Source organism: Petaurus breviceps, unplaced genomic scaffold (genome assembly GCF_028583685.1).
Source record: "Petaurus breviceps papuanus isolate PSGF00001 unplaced genomic scaffold, PetGlider_PUasm1.0 220, whole genome shotgun sequence".
Lineage (NCBI taxonomy): Eukaryota > Metazoa > Chordata > Mammalia > Diprotodontia > Petauridae > Petaurus > Petaurus breviceps.
The window spans coordinates 23994135-24016803 of NW_027185876.1; the positions used below are offsets into that span (position 1 = coordinate 23994135).

The 22669-nt window shown below is 39.1% G+C and overlaps 1 protein-coding gene and 1 pseudogene across 2 annotated transcripts in view; one reads left to right on the forward strand and one right to left on the reverse strand.

Annotated features, from left to right (window-relative positions):
* Positions 1 to 22669, forward strand: part of PRRX1 (paired related homeobox 1) — a 106294-nt gene that overhangs the window by 65629 nt on the left and 17996 nt on the right. For both annotated transcript variants that reach the window (XM_069094760.1, XM_069094761.1), the window contains exon 2: positions 16807 to 16982. In XM_069094760.1, coding sequence (XP_068950861.1) covers positions 16807 to 16982 — 176 coding nt within the window. The remainder of the gene's footprint in view (positions 1 to 16806; positions 16983 to 22669) is intronic.
* LOC138166271 (U6atac minor spliceosomal RNA) lies at positions 3926 to 4044 on the reverse strand (annotated as a pseudogene).

Here is a 22669-nt window from a genome sequence, read left to right on the forward strand (position 1 = left end):
GGATGGATAGACAGACAGACAGATAGATAGACAGATGATAGATAGATGGATGGATAGACAGACAGACAGACAGATAGACAGATGATAGATAGATGGATGGATGGATGGATGGATGGATGGATAGACAGACAGACAGATAGATAGACAGATGATAGATAGATAGGTAGATGGATGGATGGATAGATAGATGGATGGATGGATGGATGGATAGACAGACAGACAGATAGATAGACAGATGATAGATAGATAGATAGATAGATAGATAGATAGATAGATAGATAGATGGATGTATGGATGAATGGATGGATGGATGGATGGATGGGTGGATGGATGGATGGATGGATAGATAGAGAGATGGATGGATAGATAGATAGGTAGATGGATGGATGAATGGATGGATGGGTAGACAGACAGACAGACAGATGATAGATAGATAGATAGATAGATAGATAGATAGATAGATAGATGGATGGATGGATGGATGTCACAGGAATTCTAAGGAGGGAGTAGGTCTTGGGGACTAATGTGATCAGGTTAGATTTCCCAGAGAATATAGGCTTCATAGGAATGAATTTAGGCTAGACATTTAGAGGAAATAGTATGGTCTAGATGGTATAGTGTATATAGTGATGGACCTGGAGTCAGGAAGACCTGAGTTCATATCCAGCCTCAGACACTTCCTAGTCTTGCAATGCTGGGTATGTGACTGAAATATGTGACTTTGCCTTAGTTTTGTCATCTGTAAAATGGGGGTTATGATAGAACCCACCTCCCAGGTTTGTTTTAAGGATCAAAAATAATATTTCACTAGACTGTGAGCTCCTTTAAAGCAGGTACTGTTCCTTGACTGCTTGAATCATATGGTGGAAAGAGCACCTACCTGAACTTGGAGTCAAGGAGAGACTAAGGGTTCTATCTCCCCTACATCTGTGTGACCACGGGCAAATCACTTAATCACTTTGGTCCAAAAGAGGAATGGAAGGTGGTAGTGGGTCCTCCCTCAATGATATAGAGTAGATTCTTTCCTAGGCATGGGTTAGATGAGATCACCACCAAGATCCCTTTCAAGTCAGATATCCTATGACTTTGTGAAGTGATGGCAAGAATAGTCCAGGCTAGGGTCAAATCTAAGGTGACTGGTGTGAGTTCTTGGAATTTCCTCCACAGGGTTGATAAAGTAAGCATTTGCAACAAAACTAAAGGAAAGTGGAACAAGGGATGGGGCAAAATGACAAGCAACTTGGGTGGGTGTAGTCTAGGAACACTTCTGGTAGCATTTCTCCAGATTATGGGTACAGGCAAGTTAGTTTTTCCAAAATACCATTCAATAGGAATATGAAATTTAGCATTATTACATCTGGTTGGGTTACAAAGCTAGCCATAGTTGTAGCTCTAAACTTTTAAGAGGCCTCTAAGGTGAAAAGCCTGCAATAGTATAAAGGGGCCAGAGTACATGGATTAGGTTAGAATATGGCATCTCTTTGTCAAAGAGAAGAGGTTTTACAAGTCATTCATTGGTTAGGGTGGGAATTCTGCTTACTGGTTAGTCTTCTCTGAGCACCAGTAATACTCTAATCAAACAAAGGCACAAGTTTTCCCAGGTAGACTTGTAGTCTAATGGTCTCATAGTCATATAAGACACTAACATAGGGAATAAGATAGGACTAAAACACAGATTACAGGATCACAAACTTAGTACTAGAAGACACCTGAGTCAGACCCGGTCTGGTCCAACACCCTCATTTTACAGATAGAGAAACTGAAGCCCTGTAAATAACTTGTTAAAGGTCACATATATAGTATCAGAGATAGGATTTGAACCCTGGACTGTGACTCCAGAGTCAGTGAGATTTCATCTGGGGGAAAAAAGACTGAGAATCAAGTCCATAAATGCTTAGCAATTTTGCGTCCAATCTGTGTATCAACAAGTTGTTGTCGCTGTTGTTTTCCCTCTCAAAGAAGTGAATCTGGAGTGTCACCTTCACTGTTGTATTATTCTCAACACTTACTGTAGTTAGTGCCTGACACACAGTAGACATTTAATAAATTCTTATTGATTGGTGAGAAGGAAGATCAGGAGAGAATAAATCCTATAGTAATCTGTGTTGGTTTGGAAGAATACATGATCCATGAGTGACTAAAGGGAGTAGGTGAAAGTAAGGATAGAAAAAAGGAAAAATGGGTCATATAATAATATTATCTAAACCATCAGGTTATTTTATGCTTGAGGTAAGTTCATCGCTGGAAATATCAAATTCTGTGAACTTTATCTACCATATAAAACCACTGGGAGGTTTGCTTATCCAATGCCTTGATTCAGCTACTTAGTTAAATGTATCAATGGATTTATTTTTAATTGAAAAGAAAGCATTATGTTTGTATATGTCTTTTTCAACCCTGAACTAAGGTTTGAAAAGGTTTCATACCTACTCAGAAGCTTCTATGGTATCAATTTTAAGCCTATCATTTGACAGTTAAGGATAGAGCTAGGACCAGAATCCATGTCCTCCTTACTGCTGGATCAATGCTCTTTTCACTATACCACATTGACCCCAGTATGTGTTTGAGTAAAAAAAAAAACACTTCCTTACTCTACAGACTTTTCTATCCCAAAGGTGTGTGCAATATCTATGTTCAAATAGTCTTTTGTAATGAATTCAGTCCAATTTTCAAAGATTCAGACAGGCAGATTCCTTTGGTTAGAAAAATGGTGTATGTATTTCATGGAAAGACAATAAAAAAAGAAAAAAACTATACACATCAAGGATCACTGAGCCCAACTCCTTGTTTGGTAAGCTATAAAAGGGCTCAAAAGCATCTCAAAGTGAACAAGGGCTGCACAGTCGGAAACATATACTTTCAGAGACCTGGTCATGCTTGTAAACCACTGTGATTTGATGGTAGAAAGGGCCAGGTGTGCTATATAAATGGCACTGGGGGTGCTGCTAATCCTGTGTTTGAGGTCACTTAAATGCACTAAAGTCAAATCTGTGCCCATGCAGCCGTCCCAATTAAGGGAGCAACGTGCCATTTATCAGGGGGCCCATTAAAAGGACGCTGCCTTAATTGCAATTGGAGCTAAGTATGCACAGAGAGACCCAGATGAATGCCATAGCCTCATTTCACTACTTTTCATTGGGCTTCCAGTAAAAGCCATGCACTTTTTAGTGGCTTTCGCAATTATGCTTCCCTTCAATTTTCCAAAGGTTACGGGGACTGAACCACACAAATCCCATTAAAGTAAGTAGCTGTTGTGCAATATAAGTCCCTTTGAAAACCTTTGCCAGGGACTATAAAATGATCAGCTGGCTGGACATAGATGGCCCTTGTCTGCCATGTTTGCAACCAAGATTCCAGTGACAAGCTTTGATGTGGGGATAGATTTCTGCTGGTGAGGCCAAGTTTTTTGGGTCTTATTACATCAGATTTCTCTGAAAACTGAGGTGATTAAGGCTTATCAAGAGCATTTGTCTTTAGATTCTATTCTGAAAATCTGCCTCAATGAAATTAGGTTTGCCTGACCAAAGATCTGGGCATATTCCAGCATTTGCCTACAGGAAGTAAAACAGCATGGAGGTGTTGATTCGTTTCCATAACCCAGTGAGTGAAGAGTAATGATGGCGTGTACTTGATAATGACCTGGGTTCCACCCTTGAGGTTCTTACTCTCTCCCTTTCCACTTTACTCTTCCCTTTTCCCCAGTCTCTTTTATTCTATTCTCAAGTTCTCCATTACTACCTCTTATTTCACTTTCATCTTGGATTCATCTCCCTAACTTCCTCTCACTTACAGCTTACGTACCCAATCATTGAATCAATCAATCCACAAACTTTCATTGTGTCTATTATGAGCTAGGCATTAGGGAAGGCACTAGAGAGGTAAAGATAAAAAAAAGTCTCTTCTTAAACAACTTACATTCTGTAAAAGAAAAACATGATTAAATGACTAAGAGTAGGTAACACTGTCTTAACTATATGTATGATGTAAAGAGTCACTTTCATCCTTGTTAAAAGAGAGTTATCCTTCCTTCCTTTCATGTAACAACATTTGAAGGCTGGGGCATGTATCAGGCTAAAATTAGAGTAGGGCTATTGATTATTTGCTCTGTTGTTTCTACTTGTGAAACCTTGGTTCCCTGATTGTTTTTTTTTTCTCAAGATCTCTGCTCATAGTTAGAATTATCACCAACTAATGGGAATGCTAGGTGCTGCATGTCCCATCCCCACCCCCCCCCACCCCCACTGGCATTTCTTGGTTATCTTGTCATTTGGGGGGAGCATACATCTTTTGTAAGAGGTAGGAATGGAATGCTATGTCCAGGGAGCAGAACATTAGGAGGTTCCATGTGCAAAATCAGACCTATCTCTAAAATCTAGGAGAACAGGCCTCAGCCCTCCCTGTCACATGAAGGAGAGTTGATTTCCTGGCTTCACAGTGAATCAATTCAGGAGGAAAAATAAAGATTCTTTTTCTTACTTCCATGACTATCAGGTTATCAATCTCAGCACAAAAGATATTCAATCTGTTATTTGACATTACTCATCATACCTTTTGATTAGCATTTAGAAATTGCTCAGTCCCTTTGACATTTCTGTCTCTCTCTCTAAATTATATATATTTTGATTTCATCTAAGTACATGTTGTATTCCTCTCCAACCCCAGTGGAATATATTATGTTAACTTTGATAAGTGTCCCTCTCCTTTATTTGGTTGAGTCTGCCCCTTACCCTTTGTTTCCCCAATTCTTGGAAGCTTTGCCCAGGTATTACTACTGTCTCTACTTCTGGATCTATGCTATAACCTACCCCTAGCTCTGAAAGATGAACGACCTTCTACAGTCTATTTTTTTATGGTATGGTCTTTAATATTAAGGTCACATTTTCATTTTGAATGTATTGTAGAATATGGTATAAATATTGGCCTAAGTCTAATTTCTGCCAGAATGTTTTCTAGTTTTCCCAGCAATTGTTATCAAATAGGGAATTCTTTCCTAGGTGATTTACTAGGTTACTTATATGATCCCTGCTAGGGCTCATAATAAAATATAATATATTAATATTATATATAATGATATAAATTATATATTTATATCTAAATATATAATGTAAATTATATATTTATATATAATTTAACAATAATAATAATATAATAAATAAATCCAACTTGTTTCCCATCTAAGGAAAGGTATGTGGGGATTAGTGTAAAAAAAAAAACACGTGAAAGGAATTCTCTAAAGTTATTTTTCTGAAGAAGGTCCCAAAGCATGCACCTCAAGGACAATGTTATAATGAGACTTTAGGGTATTTTATTTTTGGTTATTAAAAGTCTCGAATTATTTGAAGAGTTTTGAGGTGTCCCTAAATCAAAATATATCTCCAGAACATTTACAATAACTTTCAACAGTGATTAGCAAAAGAAGCTAATGATAGTATAATAGATAGATAGATAGATAGATAGATAGATAGATAGATAGATAGATAGATAACATTTATATAGCACTTACTATGTGCCAAGTGATTTACAATTATTACCTCATTTGATCCTAACTAACAACCATGGAAGGTAGGTGCTATTATTTCCCCCATTTTACAGATGAGGTAACTGAGGCAAATAAGGGCTAAGTGACTTGCCTAGGGTCACCTAGCTAATAAGAATCTGGGCCTGGATTTGAACTCAGGCCTTCCTGATTCTAGGACCAGCACTCAGTTCACTTTATCACCTAGAATAGGCACTGGATTTTGAATCATAAAGCTCTTATGTTTACAACCTCCGTAATGCTGGAACATTATCTAATTCATTCATTTGACAAGCATTTATTCAGCGTAAGGCACTGATGATCATTAGACTGTTGTTGCTTTGCTAGGCCTGGATGTACTAAAGATTTGGGCCCTGCTTGGTAAACCCCTGGCTCTGCTATGTTGGTGGCCACAGCTGTGGACTAAAACAATGGTGCTGAAAAACATTATACAGTATTTGTATAGTCAACCATCCTTGAAGCAAGATGCCAATCTCTGCTCCTTTGTAAGTATTGCTTTGGTTGGAAGGATGAACTGTAAAGATGCCCCAGAAGGAGGGGCTGTGGCTGGGAGAATTCTGTATCCATAAGAGTTACAAACAAACAGTTTGTTTTTTTTTATGATTCCAAAACAATCCGAAATTCTTTCTTTATTAGAAAAATGAAACATATAGATATGCAGAAATTTAAAAAAATATAGAGGAATTTTGGTAAAAAGAAGCCAGCTTAGACAAGAGGTTGGTAAGATCCCCAGGTTATTAGTCAGGGAGTATCCAGGCTTTGCCACTGACTTTGGGTATGACCTTGGGTAAATGACTTCATCTTTGTAAACTGGATTTATTTCATCTGCAACATAGGTACAATAATCTTTTCCCCACTCAATTCAGAGGGTTGTTACACAGATTAAATGATCTGATACATATTGGAAGAGCTGCAGAGATACAATGTAGTCACTATTTCAATAGTTTGGCAACATTCTATATTGAGAGACTGATAATATCTCTATGACATATAAATATATACATACATTTGCACACAATACATGTACACACATACATACACATGCACATACATACATATACATAATGTATGCCTTAATCTTTAAGAGTTACCTGAGGCTCAGAGAGATGACATGATTTATCAGTGATCACACAGCTATCAAATACCAGAAGAAGACCTTGAAATAAGGTTTTCCTCACTCCAAATCCAGCACTGTGGATGATGACCCTTGTGGGTTTTAATTAAGTAATAGAGTAGCGATATTTTTCAGAATTCTACCACTGGAATGGTAGAATTGGAAACACTGTTCATTTAAGTTTCTATAAATACAATCCCTTACATTTTGTATAAGAACACGAGTTAAGATTCAGAAGAAATGGCAGTTTCCATTTTTTGGAAGGAAAATCTCTCTTGGTTACAGTCAGTTTTCAATAATTAGTGGTGGAAGGTCTCTCTCTTCTCAGATGCAAATGCCAATGTGGCTAAAAATTTTAGTTGAGGTGTTGGCCTTGCTTTTGAGTTCTTCTAACACATTCTTGGTGCCAACAATCATAATGTAACCCTTCTGGCAAAACAATACAGCCTTGATGGTTGAGGTTTGTTAAAAGATTTGTGTCTGATGGGCATTATAAACTAGAGTAAGCAACTCTTCATGTTTCTACTTGGAATACCAGTTTCTGTGGGCAAGGAAAAAAGACGTGTCCTTATAATGGAACCGAATCTTCCAATAGCCTGTTACTTTTAATCAAGTAGGGACGCCACAGAAGACATGTGGTCACACTGGCACTAGCTACACAGTTCCCCCCACGCCAAACTCTATAAAACAGTCCAGATATCACAAGTGGCTGAAGTTTTACTTTGACTGAATATAACCTTCTGGTTTAGAAGAGCAGTCAAGTTTGAATAGTTCTGGTAGGAGTGTCCTTGAGTATGGACAAGATTATTTATACACATACACACATATGTATGTATATATGTGCATGTATATATACACACACCTACATCTACATAATTGCTGCTTAGCAGCAATAGCATTGCTAAGCAGGGACAAATACAGACCCTCTTCTCCATCATTCTGCTCCAGTTATTAGATTACATTCTTCCTAGATGGGTCCAAAGTTTTCATGCTAAGCAAAGATGAGTTTTGAAAAGCATCTTTCCTGGAAACAATTTTCTGAGTGCCCACAGTGAGGGCATTGCCAAGTGGCAGGATGAATATGTCCAATTACATATGAGATGGAAGGGCAAAAATATTATATTCAAAGGCCAAGGCACTGGCTTGGAGTCAGAAGACCTGGGATCAAATTGGCTCTTCCAATGTCATATTGAGCAAGTTGCCTACCTTGCCTCAGTTTCCTGCTTCACAAAATGAAGAAATTGGGCTTAATCATTTCTAAGATTTCTTCCAGATCTGAGTCTATGAGCCTCAGGACAATTTATTTTATTTTATAGTAGAAATTGAAGTCAGTGGCAAGACCTACTGATTTGGGTAAATAATAAGAACAAACAAATCCTTGGTGGAATGGGAAATATACTGAATTTGAAGGTGGGATCTGGATTGAATTCAGGTGACATTGTGTGTGTGACATTGGACAAGTCATTTAACTCCTCTGGGTCTGTTAGCTCACTTGTAAAATGAGTGAGTTGAAATAAATTCTCAGATCTCTTCTAGTTTTTAATCTTTTTATCTTTGATCTATTCACTCAAATGTTCAATAATCTAAATATTCAATTAGATTAATCCAATATTCTTTGACTATATATTGTATACAAGGCATCATGCTAGGCATAGAGAATTGAGAGAAGGCAGATATGACCCTGATCTCAAGAAGCTTATGGCTTATTGGGGAGGGGGTGCAGATAGACTAAGGTACACAAAAAACTACAAGATGAATTGAAATGTATTAAATCTGCAGGAAAGGTACAAACTGCTGGGAGAATTTTGAGAAGGGAAAGTCATCTCTAGCTGAGAGGAATCAGTACAGACTAGCTTCTCTTTATTTTGGATATCTTGACTTGCCCTATGGTTATTCTGAGGTTGAATAAATACTGCCCAGTTCAGTGTCCCAAAGGATGAGATGTCCTATGACATATTTTAGGAAGTGAGGATCTTTGGGCAGGATGTTCTAAAGACCAATTATGAATTAAAGTTGTTTTCTCTGGAAAGTTGGTCAGAACATCAGACTGCAGTCAGAAAATGAACCGTTCAGTCTCATCTGTTTTCCTACCCTTCGTCCAACCTGAGTGTGAGGTCTGATAAAACCTTTTATTACAGGGGAGGGTCCCTCCAGTGCCCAACATTTGCAAACTTCTGTAATGTTTACATTTCCTCTGGTGCTTCTAGAGGTACTGTGCTGGATCGTGGTCTCCCATGTCAGGGAAAAACAAAACAAAACAAAACAAGGAGCTCCCAGTTTGGATCTCGTGAGCAAAGACAGACACATGCTATGTAGCTGAAGGGCGGTCCCTGCTGCCTGCTGGTCTCCTCTTTCCATCACACCTTGCCACATAAAGGATGTCTGCCAGAAGGAGGATTGCTGGCTTCTCTTCATTTACATGGGTTTTGTTTTTCCATACCCAAACTCATCTGGAGGGGTGTTATGATTTGTTAAAACAACAGTAACAGCAAACACACAACAAGGATTTTACTCAGAGCTACTGCCAGAATCTTTCAAGTGATCATAGTTGTTTTATCTCTGTCATATACTGTAATTCTCTATTTCCCTCCCTCCCATCTCAGGGGAAACTGGTGGTTTATGGTGGCCAGCCAGTGGAATTTGGGTTAACAACAGGTTTGTTTCAAAGAAAAACTGAGGGAGTACACCTGCAGTTTTGGGAATAGGACATAAAAAGTCTCATTAAGCCCTAATTGTGTGAGTGCAGTTCAGAAGAACAAGAGAAAATAGGTATAATTGGCAACACAGAGGAGTTAGAATTTCACTTGAAGAAGTTCCTGACAATGAGGATTACAAATTGCTGGAAATGCTTCCCTAATCTCCCTTTTGGGAGGGTCTAAAAGAGATTCATCTCAGTTGGGGGTAAGGAAAGACCAGCTGAAAGGCCAAGTAGCCTCTGAAGCTCTTTTCTAGACCTTTGCTTTTTTTAACTGGATCTTCAAGTTTGGTTGGTGACACCTGTCACCAGGGCTTAGACCACCTCGAGAGATCTGAACTGCCTTGTTAAGACAATCAGGGAGACAGGATTGCAGATGGCAGCAGACCTAAGGCTGTTACTAGCCTCCCTCCTTCTCTGAGGGTCTCTCTGGAGAGCTTGTAAATGGAGGGAGAGCCAAGCTTTAGGTGCTGGTGTTCAACAGACCCTAATAATCACTGTAGAGCTAAGTGTTTTAGGAGGTGCAGAAAGAGACCCAGGTGAGACTTCTTTGTGGTACAACAATGTGGCTTTGAGAAGTTACCTGGATGATTTTCCTGATGTGTCTATGTGTGTGTTCCTTTGAATGCTGGATGCCTCTGGATAAAGTTTTGTGTATTAGGCCATACTATAAATACTTAGCCATACCATGGAGACTAAAGCACTACTTAGTGATGATGCTGGGCCACAAGGTCAGAGACAGCTGAATCCCTGATGACATTTTCTGAGTCTCTTAGCCATGCCTGTGTGTCAGAGGTCATGAGACCCTTGCACTCAGAGGTCACACTGTCCTGACAGGCATGACAAATAGAATCATTGACTGAACATAGACCTGAGGATTGAGAAGAATGTCTGTGGTACATTACAAATGGAAAACATCATGCTTGCTTTACAGTTGCTCAAAGGTGGCACTTCTCCAAAGACATTAAAGGATTTACAGTTGTCACTTGTATATTAACTTCCGTTTACCTTTCTTCTAAACAATGGAGTAGATGATGATTCTTTGTGGAATATTTGAGGATTTATTAGACAAGGGAAATGGATATTAAACTCATAGTGGAAAAAGCACTGAAGTAGGAGTCACGAGGTCTGGGCCTGGAGTCAGGAGGACCTGAGTTCAAATGTGACCTCAGACATTCACTATCTATGTGACCTTGGGCAAGTTACTTAACCTCTGTTTGCTTTAATCTACTGGAGAAGGAAATGGCAAACCATTCCAGCATTTTTGTCAAGGAAAACTCCAAATAGGGTCACAAAGAGTCAGGCATGACTGAATAACAAGGAATCAGAAGACTTGAGTTCTCTCTTGGGTCATCTACTTACTAGTGGTATGAATTTGGCCAAATCACATAACATCTCTCAGCTTCAATTTCCTTGCCTGTACTGTGGAGATAATAAAACCTACTTTGCTTATCTCATAAGGTTGTTGCAAAGAATAAATGGGATAATAGACAAATGGTAAATTGTAGAGCTCAGGATAACTGTAAGACATCAGGTTAAAGAAAAAAGCTCTCACTTTGTAGAAAAATATTCAGGATTAAGAAAATCATCACTAATATTGGGCTATTGAAATAAGTTCTAGTAACAAATAAAACTCTTTTTTTCAAATGTTTATTAACTTCTGATTTACATCATTCATATCCACCAGATTTTGAGTTACAAATTTTCTCCCCATTTTCCCCCTACCCACCACCCCAAAATAGCAGTCCCACAGGATATGCCCTCCTCCAATCTGCTCTCTCCCATATTTTCTCCCATACCCCTTTCAACGTTTCCAATAGATCTCTATGTCCCAGTGCCTGTATATCTTATTTCTCAATTACATGTAAAATAGTGTTAATAATATATATATATATTTCAGTATTTGATTTTAAAACTTTGAATTCAGATTTATTCCCTTCCTTCCTTGTCTCCCACCCTTACTGGGAAGATAAGCAGTTCAGTAAAGGTTGTACATGTGTGGCTAATGCAAAACAATAACATTGTAGATGTATTGTAAAAGACTGACTATATTTCCCTCCCTCCTATCCCACCTCCCACTTGTTCTATTCTCTACTTTGATCCCATCCCTTTTCAAAAGTGGGTGCTCCCAACTTCCCTTTCCCCCAGCTTGCCCTCCCTTCCATCATCCCCCTTCTCATCCCCTTCCCCCCCCCATTCTCCTGAAGGGTAAGATACCCTTTTTAGTGTGTATTTCATTCCCTCACAAATAAAACTCTTAATAAATATTTGTTGAATGAATGAATAAGACAGTTTAATTAACTGAGAGTCCTATTCAAATTCAATTCAACTGGAGCCCTTTATAGCTGCACTTACTGTCACAAAACTGCCAAGACCTCCTTAGTTATATGCTGAAGAAATGCTTAGTTACTTGCCTAGACTTTTCTTTTGGTGGTTTGCTATTTATGGAGAGAGGTAGACCTTTGGGATGAAATCCAAAGTCTGGTTCAGCAGGCTAAATGTATGATTTGGGTTGTGATAGCTTACTGAGTTGTAAATCTCTGAGAGATCTATGGGCTAAGTGGCCAGGCTTTGTGGCTGCCCCCATGCAGTAGGTTTGTTAGTGATGTTAGCACAGCTGGTATTCTGCTCAGCTTGATACATCCATCACTCCTGACTTGAGCTGGGGGGGCGGGGTGGAATTGGGTGTACACTAATCACTGCCTGCAGACATGGAAGATGGAAGGCTGGATAATTGGCTTGCCAGGTTTCCAAAAGTAGATATTGAGACTGAAGGCAGTTGTGGACATAGCTAGTACTTGGGAAAGTCTCAGACTTCACACTCTCAGAGTCCTATTTTGGGGAGACCTTTACAGGAGGTCTATCAGTTCTACTCCCTGTTTCTGGGGAGTCCTAGAGTCTCTTAGATGTAGAGTTAGCTTAGTTTGGTGCTGATGGAGTATATCTGATAACTGCAATCTGTTTTTGTTGTTGCAAATTCTATTGTTGCTTTTAATTTTTAAGCCATTTCATTTCCCCTTAAATCCCTTTGTTGAATCCTTTCTTGTAACAAAGGAAAAAAACTTTCAGCAAATCTGACACTGTGACCATTGATATCATATACAAATTCCACAGCCATGCTCCCTTACCTCTCTACTGAGAAGGAAGAATGTTTTATCATCAGTTTTTTAGGATCAAGATTGTTTATTTTAATTAGATTGTCTTGTAGTATTGTGACTGTTTATTTTGTCACAGTGCCAAGAAAACCCCAAAATGAGGTCATGAAGAGTTGGACATGACTGAAAAATGACTGAACAACAAATACTGTCACAGAGGAAATTAGGGGTTGATCTCTTCCCATTGAGGGAGACATTCAAACTTTGACTCTGTGGGTGGTGCTCCAGTCCAGCAGATTGGGGGTTTCTCTGTTCACTTCTGTTAAACATTATTGTGGTTCTTGTTTATAGTGTTCTCTTGGTTTTTATTTCTTCTCTCTACATCATTTCATAAGTGTTCCCATGTTTTTCAATTCTTCATACTCATTGTTTCTTTTATTATAGAATGGGCTGGAAAGTGGGGCAGAAGTGTGATTTCTGTGCTTTCTTCAATGTGGAGAAATTCTAGTATGAGTTCCCCATGCCCCTCCACCTTCATTTACCGATGCAGATTGGACAGTTAAAGAGTTGCTTAGAGGACCAAGAGGTTAAGTGACTTTCCCAGGGTCACCTAGCTAGTGTTTTTTTTTTGTATAGAAAAACCTTGTCTATTAAATTAACTTCATAGAAGTCAAGACATCACCAGGGCTTGAATACAACCCTTCTTGATTCTAAAGCTGGCTTTTTATCAACTTCATCGTGTTGTCTTCCTCATCATTTCTTATATTGCAGTAATATTCCATTATTTTCATTTACTACAATTTATTCAACTCCTTCCCAGTCAATGGGTACCTATTTCTTATCTGTTTTAGTTACTTCTTCAGTAGCATGAATCCTGGATGGGGGCATTGGTTATTGAGAAGTATGGGTCCCATGTTGCTTCCAAAGGGCTACAGGGTGAAAACTAAACAGAAGAAAATTCCCAATGGGAGGAAATTCTCCTCCTCTACCTCAAAGGGTCAGGATGAATCTGCCAGGATTCCAAATCACATAGATGAAAACACTTGAGTTACAGAGCTGTCTGATTTGGTTCAAGCACTAACTCAGCTGTACTGGGTAAAATGTCAAAAATGACAATGATATCTGTTGAAATCCAAGACAAAGTGTTCAACATCACAGTAATACAAGTCTTTGCTCCAACCACTGATGCCAATAAGGCCAAACTTGATCAGTTCTATGAAGACCTACAATATCTTCTAGAAATAATACCAAAAAAAGAATGTCACATTGCTCACAGGGCATTGGAATGTTAAAGTAGAAAATCAAAAAGATAATTGGAATAACAGGAAAGTTTGGCTTTGGAGTACAAAATGAAGTAGGGCAGAGGCTAATAGAATTTTGTCAAGATAATTCACTGGTCATAATAAACACTCTTTTTCAACAATACAAAAGACAGCTCTACACTTAGAAATCACCAGATGGTCAATATAGACATCAGATGATTGTATACTTTGCAGCCAAAGGCAGAGAAGCTCTTATACGGTCAGTTAAAATAAGACCTGGAGCTGACTGTTGCTCAGATCATGAGCTTCTTATTGCAAAATTCAGACTTAAATTTAAGAAAGTGAGGAAAACCGTCAGACCATATAAGTATGACCTGAACAACATCCCTTGTGAATATGAAGTAGAAATGATAAACAGATTTGAGGGATTAAATATGGTAGAATGAGTGAAGAACCATGGACAGGGGGTTCACAATATTGTATAGGAGGCAGCAGCAACAGCAACAATAACAAAATATTCCAAAGAAAAGGAGGAGCAAGGGGCAGCTAGGTGGTATGGTGAATAGAGCACTGACCACGGAGTCAGGAGGACCTGAGTTCAAATCTGACCTCAGACACTTAACACTTACTAGCTGTGTGACCTTGAGCAAGTCACTTAGCCCCAACTGCCCTGCCTTCCCCTCTCCACAAAATAAAAACAAAAAATAAGGAGGAGCAAGAAAGCAAAATGGCTGTCTGATGAGGCTTTACAAATAAGTGAGGAAAGAAGGAAAGCAAAAGGTAAAGGACAAAGAGAAAGATACATCTAACCAAAGGAAGAATTCCAGAAAATAATGGAGATAAGGTTTTCTTAAAGGAGCAATGTAAAGAAATAGAAGAAAACAATAGAGTAGGAAAGATAAGATATCTCTTCAAGAAAATCTGAGATATGAAGGGAATGTTTCATGAAAAAATGGGTATGATAAAAGATAAAAATGGTAAGGACTTAACTGAAAAGATTTTAAGAAGAGGTGGCAAGAATACACAAAAGAACTATACAAGAAAGATCTTAACATCACTGATGACCTTGATGGTGTGGTTACTGGTCCAGGGTGTCTGTCCTGGAGAATGAAGTCAAGTGGGCCTTAGGAAGCATTGCTAGCATTAAGGCTAGTGGAGGTGATGGAATTCCAGATGAACTATTTAAAATACTAAAAGATGATGCTGTTAAAGTGCTACACTCAATATGTCAGCAAATTTGGAGAATGCAACAGTAGTCACTGGATTGGAAAAGATCAGTTTATGTTCCAGTCCTAAAGAAGGGAAACACCAAGGACTATTCAAATTACTAAACAATTGACTTATTTTTCATGCCAGCAAGGTTATGTTTAAGATTCTGAAAGCTAAGCTTCACCAATATGTGGAACAAGAATTACCAGAAGAGCAGGCTGGTTTTCAAAAGAGGTGGAGGAACTAGAGACCAAATTGCCAACATTCACTGGATTATGGAGAAAGCAAGGGAGTTCCAGATAAACATCTACTATTACTTCATTGGCTACACTAAAGTCTTTGATTGTGTAGATCAATGTGGCAAGTCCTCAAAGAGATGGGAGCACCAGATCTTGTCTTCTGAGGACCAAGAAGCAATAGTTAGAGCTGAACATAGAACAACTGATTGGTTTAAGATTGGGAAAGGAGTACAATAAGGCTGTATGTTGTCACCTTATTTATTTAACCTATATGCAGAATACATCATGTGAAATGCCATGCTGAATGAATCAAAAGCTGAAATTAAGGTCTCCAGGAGAAATAACATCAATCTTAGATATATAGATGATGCCACTTTGATGACAGAAAATGAAGAAGAATTAAGAAGCCTCTTGATGAGGGTGAAATAAGAAAGTATAAAAGCTCACTTGAAGCTTAACATTAAATAAAAAAAACAAATAAACTGAGATCTTGGCAACTGACCATATCACTTCCTGGCAAATAGAGTGGAAAAAAATGGAAGCAATGTCAGATTTTATATTCTTGAGCTCAAAGATACTACAGACAATGACTGCAGCCATGAAATTAAAAGATGATTGCTCCTTAGAAGGAAAGTTATAGCAAATCTGGACAGCTACTAAAAATAGATACATCACCTTGCCAACAGAGGTCCATATAGTCAAAACTATGGTTTTTCCAGTAGCAATGTGTGGCTGTGAGAGTGAGACTATAAGGAAAGCTTAGTGCCACAGAACTCACGCTCTTGAATTGTGGTGCTGGAGAAGATTTTTGACAGTCCCTTGGACAGCAAGGAGATCAAATCAGTCAATACTTAAACTAATTTGATGTATTCACTTGAAGTTCAAATACTGAAGCTGAAGTTTAAATATTTTGGTCACATAATGAGAAGATGTGACTCATTGGAAAAGACCCTGATGTTGGGGAAGATTAAAGGAAAAAGGAAAAGGAGACAGCAGAGGATGAAATGGATAGATAGTGTCATGGAAACAATGAACATGAACTTGGACAGACTTCAAGAGATGGTGAAGGATATAGAAGGGCCTGGTGTGCTATGGTCTATGAGGTTATAAAGAGTCAGACTCAACTAAATGACTCACCAACAACAATCTCAGCTTTGCTCCCTTTTCTGTTCTTGGGAAGTTGAGATGTCTCATTCTTTTCCCCCTAAAGAGGACTCCTAGATCATCAAGTCAGGCCCTTCTGACCACAGATGGCCCCAAGCTTTTATACATTACTGATCAGTGACAGGGAATCCTTGCTGTTCACTTTGGGTTACGGAAGGCTAGAAAGTAGATCATGGCTGCATCTCAATATGCCAAGTCACTTAAACTTTCTCAGTTTCTTCAACTGTAGAATGAGGAGAAAAACAGCTACTTCATGGGGTTATCATGTGGCTCATATGAGCTACCAATGCAGAAAAATAGAGTAGGAGAATGATGAGAGTAGAATGTAATTGCCTTGAGGGCAGTGACATTTTTGTTTTTCTTTGTCTTTGTATTCTCCATGACTAGCAGAGTGCCTTGTTTACAGTTGGCACTTAATACATGTTGGCTGGATCAGAAGTGTAAAGAGGAACCATCAGAGTCCTTACCTTCCTTCCTTCTTTTCTCTTTCAGATGACCAGCTGAACTCAGAGGAGAAGAAGAAGAGAAAGCAGAGGAGAAATAGGACCACTTTCAACAGCAGTCAGTTGCAGGCATTAGAAAGAGTCTTTGAGAGGACACACTACCCTGATGCTTTTGTGCGGGAAGACCTTGCCCGCAGAGTTAACCTCACTGAAGCCAGAGTTCAGGTAACCAAATGCTTGCAGAAATCCAGACAAAAGTCTTTAGGGAACCACATCCCTGAACCATAAACACCATCTTGAGATTTCAGAATGATTGGAATTTTGCAATAAAAATAGAATTAAAAAAAGATTAAGATCTCCTTATTCTGCCTCTTGATAAGAACATGGGCAAACAGTTTAAACTTTTAGAAATAAGATGGAGTAGGACTTATCAGATTGGTTGGGTTGAGGGAAAGAGAGGAGTCATAGGAAGAAATTAGGAAGCAATGTCATAACAACAAATAGGTCAATGGGTCAAGGGTCCAAGGTTTCCTTAGAGTAAGAATTCTCTCCCAATCTATAATTTAATAGATGCCTTAGAAAGTTATCTGACTGGAAACAGAGCAGATCCAAGCTCTCTTGCCAATCAGGGAGGGATGGAACCCCTGAATAGCCTTTGTACATACAAACTGGGCAAGATGGAAAGATCTGGTCTTAAAAATTAGACTTTTTTTTAAAAGAAAGTTATGTGTAGTTGAGAGAGATAGGTGAATTATTCATATAGTCTCATAGCTATCAAGTGGCAGGGTTAGGATTTGAACACAGTTTTTCCTGTATTCAAATCCAGCATTCAACCCAATTCAACAATCATTCCTTAATTACCTACAATTTCCCCAATAGTAGTTGGGGAAAAAAACAAGTCAAAAATGAAACAGTCCTAATTCTCAAGAAGCTTACATCTTATTGGAGGGGAAACAACATGCATGCAATAAGTAAATACAGATATATTAATATATTAAATGTAAGATATTAATATATTAAAAATTAAAATAATTTCGGGATGAATACTAGTAATGGAAAGAATCAGGGAATGCCTCTAATGGGAGATGGTATTTGGGTTGAACCCAGCAGGGAACTAGGGGTTCCAAGAGGCGGCGGTGAAGACAGAACATTCCAGGCAAGGGAGATAGCCTAGATGAAGGCATAAAGATAGGAGACGAAGGGGCAGCCAGGTGGCTCAGCGAGTAAGAGCACCGGCTCCAGTGTCGGGATGATCTGGATCAAATCCGGGCTCAGATACTCAGCACCACACCCAGAAATAACTGGCCGTGTAACCTTGAGCAAGTTACTTAACCCCGATTGCTTTTAAAAAAAAAAGATAGGAGACGAAAAGTTATGTATGAGGAACAACAGGTAGGCCAGAAACCTAGACTCACGTTTATACAGCACTCTAGCAAGACAGTATTATTTATCTGTATTCCATTTTAGTGAGGTAATTAGGGCAAGAGCAAACGGAAAAAAAAATCTCAGACCAGTAAACCCTTCAAATGTGAATGCAACAAATCTTGCTGTAGAACCTCTCTGACAGAGTCAGAAGCAGCTTACTGAGACTTAAGAAAATGGGCAATGTTGCTTAAAGCAATCTGTGATTCAAATAAGATTCTCCAGGACAAACGACTCTTTCAAGGGAGTGATTTGTGCTCTGTTCTGTAAGCCAAAATAGACAAGGAGGTTTTATGTTCTCCATGTCTGGCTATGATATATACATACATACATATACAATTATTCTGATGAGTTAGATAGGAACAGGTTCTTGAGAAGGAGGGGCTGAACTTTGAGGAGCATGGAGGGTGGTGACATGACTAAAACTGCTTTTTCTGCCCTCAAAAAACTCTTGAATCTGAATCCAGTTTTTCTTTTCGGTGCCATGGATCCAAGTGACCTATAAATGATATTTTTGGATTGACTTGGGCAAGGTCGTATTGAACTAGAACTAGACAGAGGAACCTGAGAGGAGATCCAGTCTAACCCTCACCTTTAATAGAAGGTAAAACTGAGGCCCAGGGAGGTTAAATGACCCAAGGTCAGAGTTATGTAAAAAGGCCCAGAGGTCAGATTTCAACCCAGCTCTTCTGGCTTCCAAATCAGTTATGTTTGACACTGTACCAGACAAGACTATAAACCACTGAAAGGTAGGGGTTGAATTTTATAATTCTCTTATGTTCCCAATAATATATAGTATTAGCAATATCATGATGATATCTTATCTTTATAGATTAAGGTTCACAAGGTACTTTATAGTGTCATAGTATATAATTATTAAGCCCCTACTATGTGCAAAACACTGTGTTAGGGACTGGAGGAGATGTCAAGTTTAAATATGACATAGTTCCTGCCCTCAAGGGATTTTTAAAGTCTAGTAAGGTGAAAATAAACATATATAATATGTATATATATGTATGTGTGTATATATGTATATGTAGGTATATATATGTATGTGTGTATACACACACACACATATATATGGAAGAAGGGAAGGAGGGAGGGGGGAAGAAGGGAAGGAAAGAGAGAGAGAGAGAGAGAGAGAGAGAGAGAGAGAGAGAGACACAGAGAGAGAGAGAGAGAGCTATAACATATACTATTACATGATAAATGCACTAGAGAGTTATAGAACAAAGTACTATGTGGGCATGAGAAGAAAGTAAATTACCACGGGGATCTCAGGAAAGGCTTCCTGGAGGAAGAAGAATTTTAACTGGGCTTTGAAAGTCAGGAAGATGTTCCAAAGGTGAAGGACAGCAGAGAAGACACTCCATATATTGGGGAAAGCCATGCAAATGTGGGTACTATGGGAGGAGATGTTTATTGAATGTTGGTTGAATTGAAAATAGTCCTGGGGTGGATGCCTTTCCTTAGGATAAATATGCAAATATTCTTCAGGAGAACTGGAAGACAAGGTACCTGACCCACCGTAACATTCATGATAATGTGCCCTCATTGTTTCTATGAACAGCTCAGTAAGCAACAAGGAAGGTCCTAGTTAAAAGGAGGAACATGTAAAGGCAAAAAAAAGCTGCTTGGAACATGTGGTGTCACTGCAGGATTAATTAAGAATTTATGAAACCTTAGCTATATGCTCAGCACTGGACTTGGTACAGAAGATACATTGCCCCCATGATAGCACGGAACTTAGATTCTACTTGGGGATGGGGAAGGAGGAGGGATATCACTTACACACAGATATGTAAATGCAAAGTATATAAAAGTATGAAGTAACAATAGGATGGGCTTGGGACTTGGGTTCGAGTATCTCACATGATACTCATGACAGCTGGGGGTACAGTGAACAAAGTAGAGACCCTGGAGTTAGAAAGGCTCATCTCCCTGAGTTCAAATCTGGCCTCGGGCACTTACTAGTTGTGTGAACTTGGGCAAGTCACTTAGTCCTGTTTGCCTCAGTTTCCTCATCTGTAAAATGAGCTGGAGAAGGAAATGGCAAAATACTCCAGTATCTTTGCCAAGAAAACTCCGAATGGGTCACGAAGAGTCAGAAATAACTGAAGCAACAGAACAATAACAAGAAGTCTTACATGACTACCATTATACCTGGTTTCCCCCTCTAAGGGCTCTACCCCAGAACAAATAATGAAGGAATCATATTCACTTAAACACTCATTCAACAAACTTTTATTATGTACCATGTGTATAAATCAGTGTACTAAACTGGGGAGGAGAAAGTAAAAAGATCAGATGAAACAAGGTCTCAAACCTAATCACAGATCTCACCCACTGCTCGGCAAAAGTTATTAAGTAATAATAATGACCAATGCTGGCATTTTTAAAATTTGTAAACATCTTACTTACATTATTTTTCATTTGAAGCACACCACAGCCCTGTTAGGTAGGTATTCAACTCCCCATTTTATAACTGGAGAAATTGAGGCCCAGAGAAGTTAAATGATTTTCCCCTTGTCAAATTGGTGACAGTAAATGTCAGAAGCAGGTATATTCCTGCCCCAAAGTCTTGTAATTTATCTCCTCTACTACCTTGTCACTCTCTGGAATGATCCCCTTTCCATGAGATGTACATATCGTTTTCTTTCTTCCTGTTGCTCGGTGTCAGTAAATTGCCCATGATGCTGTTGTTCCAGGGCCTGCTCTGACCCAGTTACGTATGCCCTGTGCTCTCCAAGCCCTTTCTCCCTTCCTCTGTCCTTGCAAAACTCCCATTCTTCCAGGTCTCTGCTCAAGGGATGTGAGGCCAAGGAATAGAATCCCAATTTATAGTAAAGTAGAAATGATGGTTAACAAGTAAATGCTATTATGTTCTTCCAGGTATATTTTGAAAGGAGTTGGTAATGACAATATTTCTGAAATAGTGGAAAGTGGAGAAGCAAGATATTTCAGGGGCAGAGGGACTTCTGGGGGCTCCTCCAATCATATCACAAAGGCAAAAACCCATTCCGCACAAAGCTGTTCCTCCCTCTGCCCTCCCCCTGCCCTTACCCCCCACCCAAGTTTTAGTCAATGCCAGAAGAGCAGAACACACACTCCATTATTAATAGCTGCTAAATGAGCAGGATAGAACCTTTAACCAAGCTGTTATGTATGCAGAAGCCAGAACATCTCCGCTTGTAAAAAAGCTCAGTACTTAGCCCTAAGATACACATCAAGACATAAAAGGAGGGGAAACTGTTTAGTTTGGCATCACCTTCAATAATTTAGAGATGTTTCTTTAATCACTTAAAGGGGCATACAGGAAGTGTTATGAAATGAATATTGTATTTCAGAGACACAGAGTGGTTATGGGGAAGAAAAATAAAAGCTCTGTGTATGTAAAAATTCCCGAGATAGCCCTGATCAAGATTCTATCATTGGTTGGCATTTGAGAGGGGTGAGATGTATGCTGGTTATTTGTAGGAGGGAGAGAAAGACAGTACAAATAATTCCATGGTTCAAAAGCCAGGGCAGAACTGTCTCACAAGCCCATAAATTGATTGACAAGCATTTGTTAATCCCCTACAATGTACCAGACACTGTACGAGGGGCCAAAAACAGAAAAACAAAAACAGTATCTGAAACAGTATCTACCCTTATAGAGGTCACATGAATGAAAATGTACAGATAACAAAATTAATATGAGTCAACTTTGGGAGGGTAGAACACCAGGAGCTGGGTAGGGAGAATAGGACCAGGAGAGACTTCCTTTAGATGATATTTCTTGAGCTGAGTTTTAAAGGAAAGCAGGGATTCCTGGAGGGGAAAGGGTAGTGCATCCCAAGAATGGGGGTGACTTAGTGGGGAGGCACAAACAGAGATGAGAAATAGAATGTCCCATTTGAGGAACACCTGGAAAGCCAGTTTGACTGGACACTAGAGAGTGGGAAGGGGAGTAATGTATAATAAAGATGGAGGGGTAGGTTGGTGCCAGGTTAGGAAGGGTTTTAAATGCCCAACAGAAGAGTTCATATTTGATCCTAGACAATATTTTGTCTAAGGAGACATTGGAATTTATTGAGTAGGCAAGTGACATGGTCAGACTTATACTTTAGGAAAACAATTTTGGTAGCTTTGTTAAGGATGGATTGGAAAAGGAGAGTTTTGATGCAGGGGGAAAAGTAAAAGAATGTTTCAATAGTCTGGGAAAGAAGCAGGGGCAATTGGGTGGTGAAGTGAATAGAGCACTGGTGCTGGAATCAGGAGGGCCTGAGTTCAAATCTGGACTCAGGCACTTGACACTAGCTGTGTGACCTTGGGCATGTCACTTAACTTCAATTGCCTTGCCTTCCTGCTTGGAGAAGGAGGAGGAGGAGGAGGAAGAGGAGGGAAGGAGGAGAAGGAGAAGGAAGAGGAGAAGGAGAAGGAAGAGGAGAAGGAGGAGGAGATGGAGAAGAAGAAGAAGAAGAAGAAGAAGAAGAAGAAGAAGAAGAAGA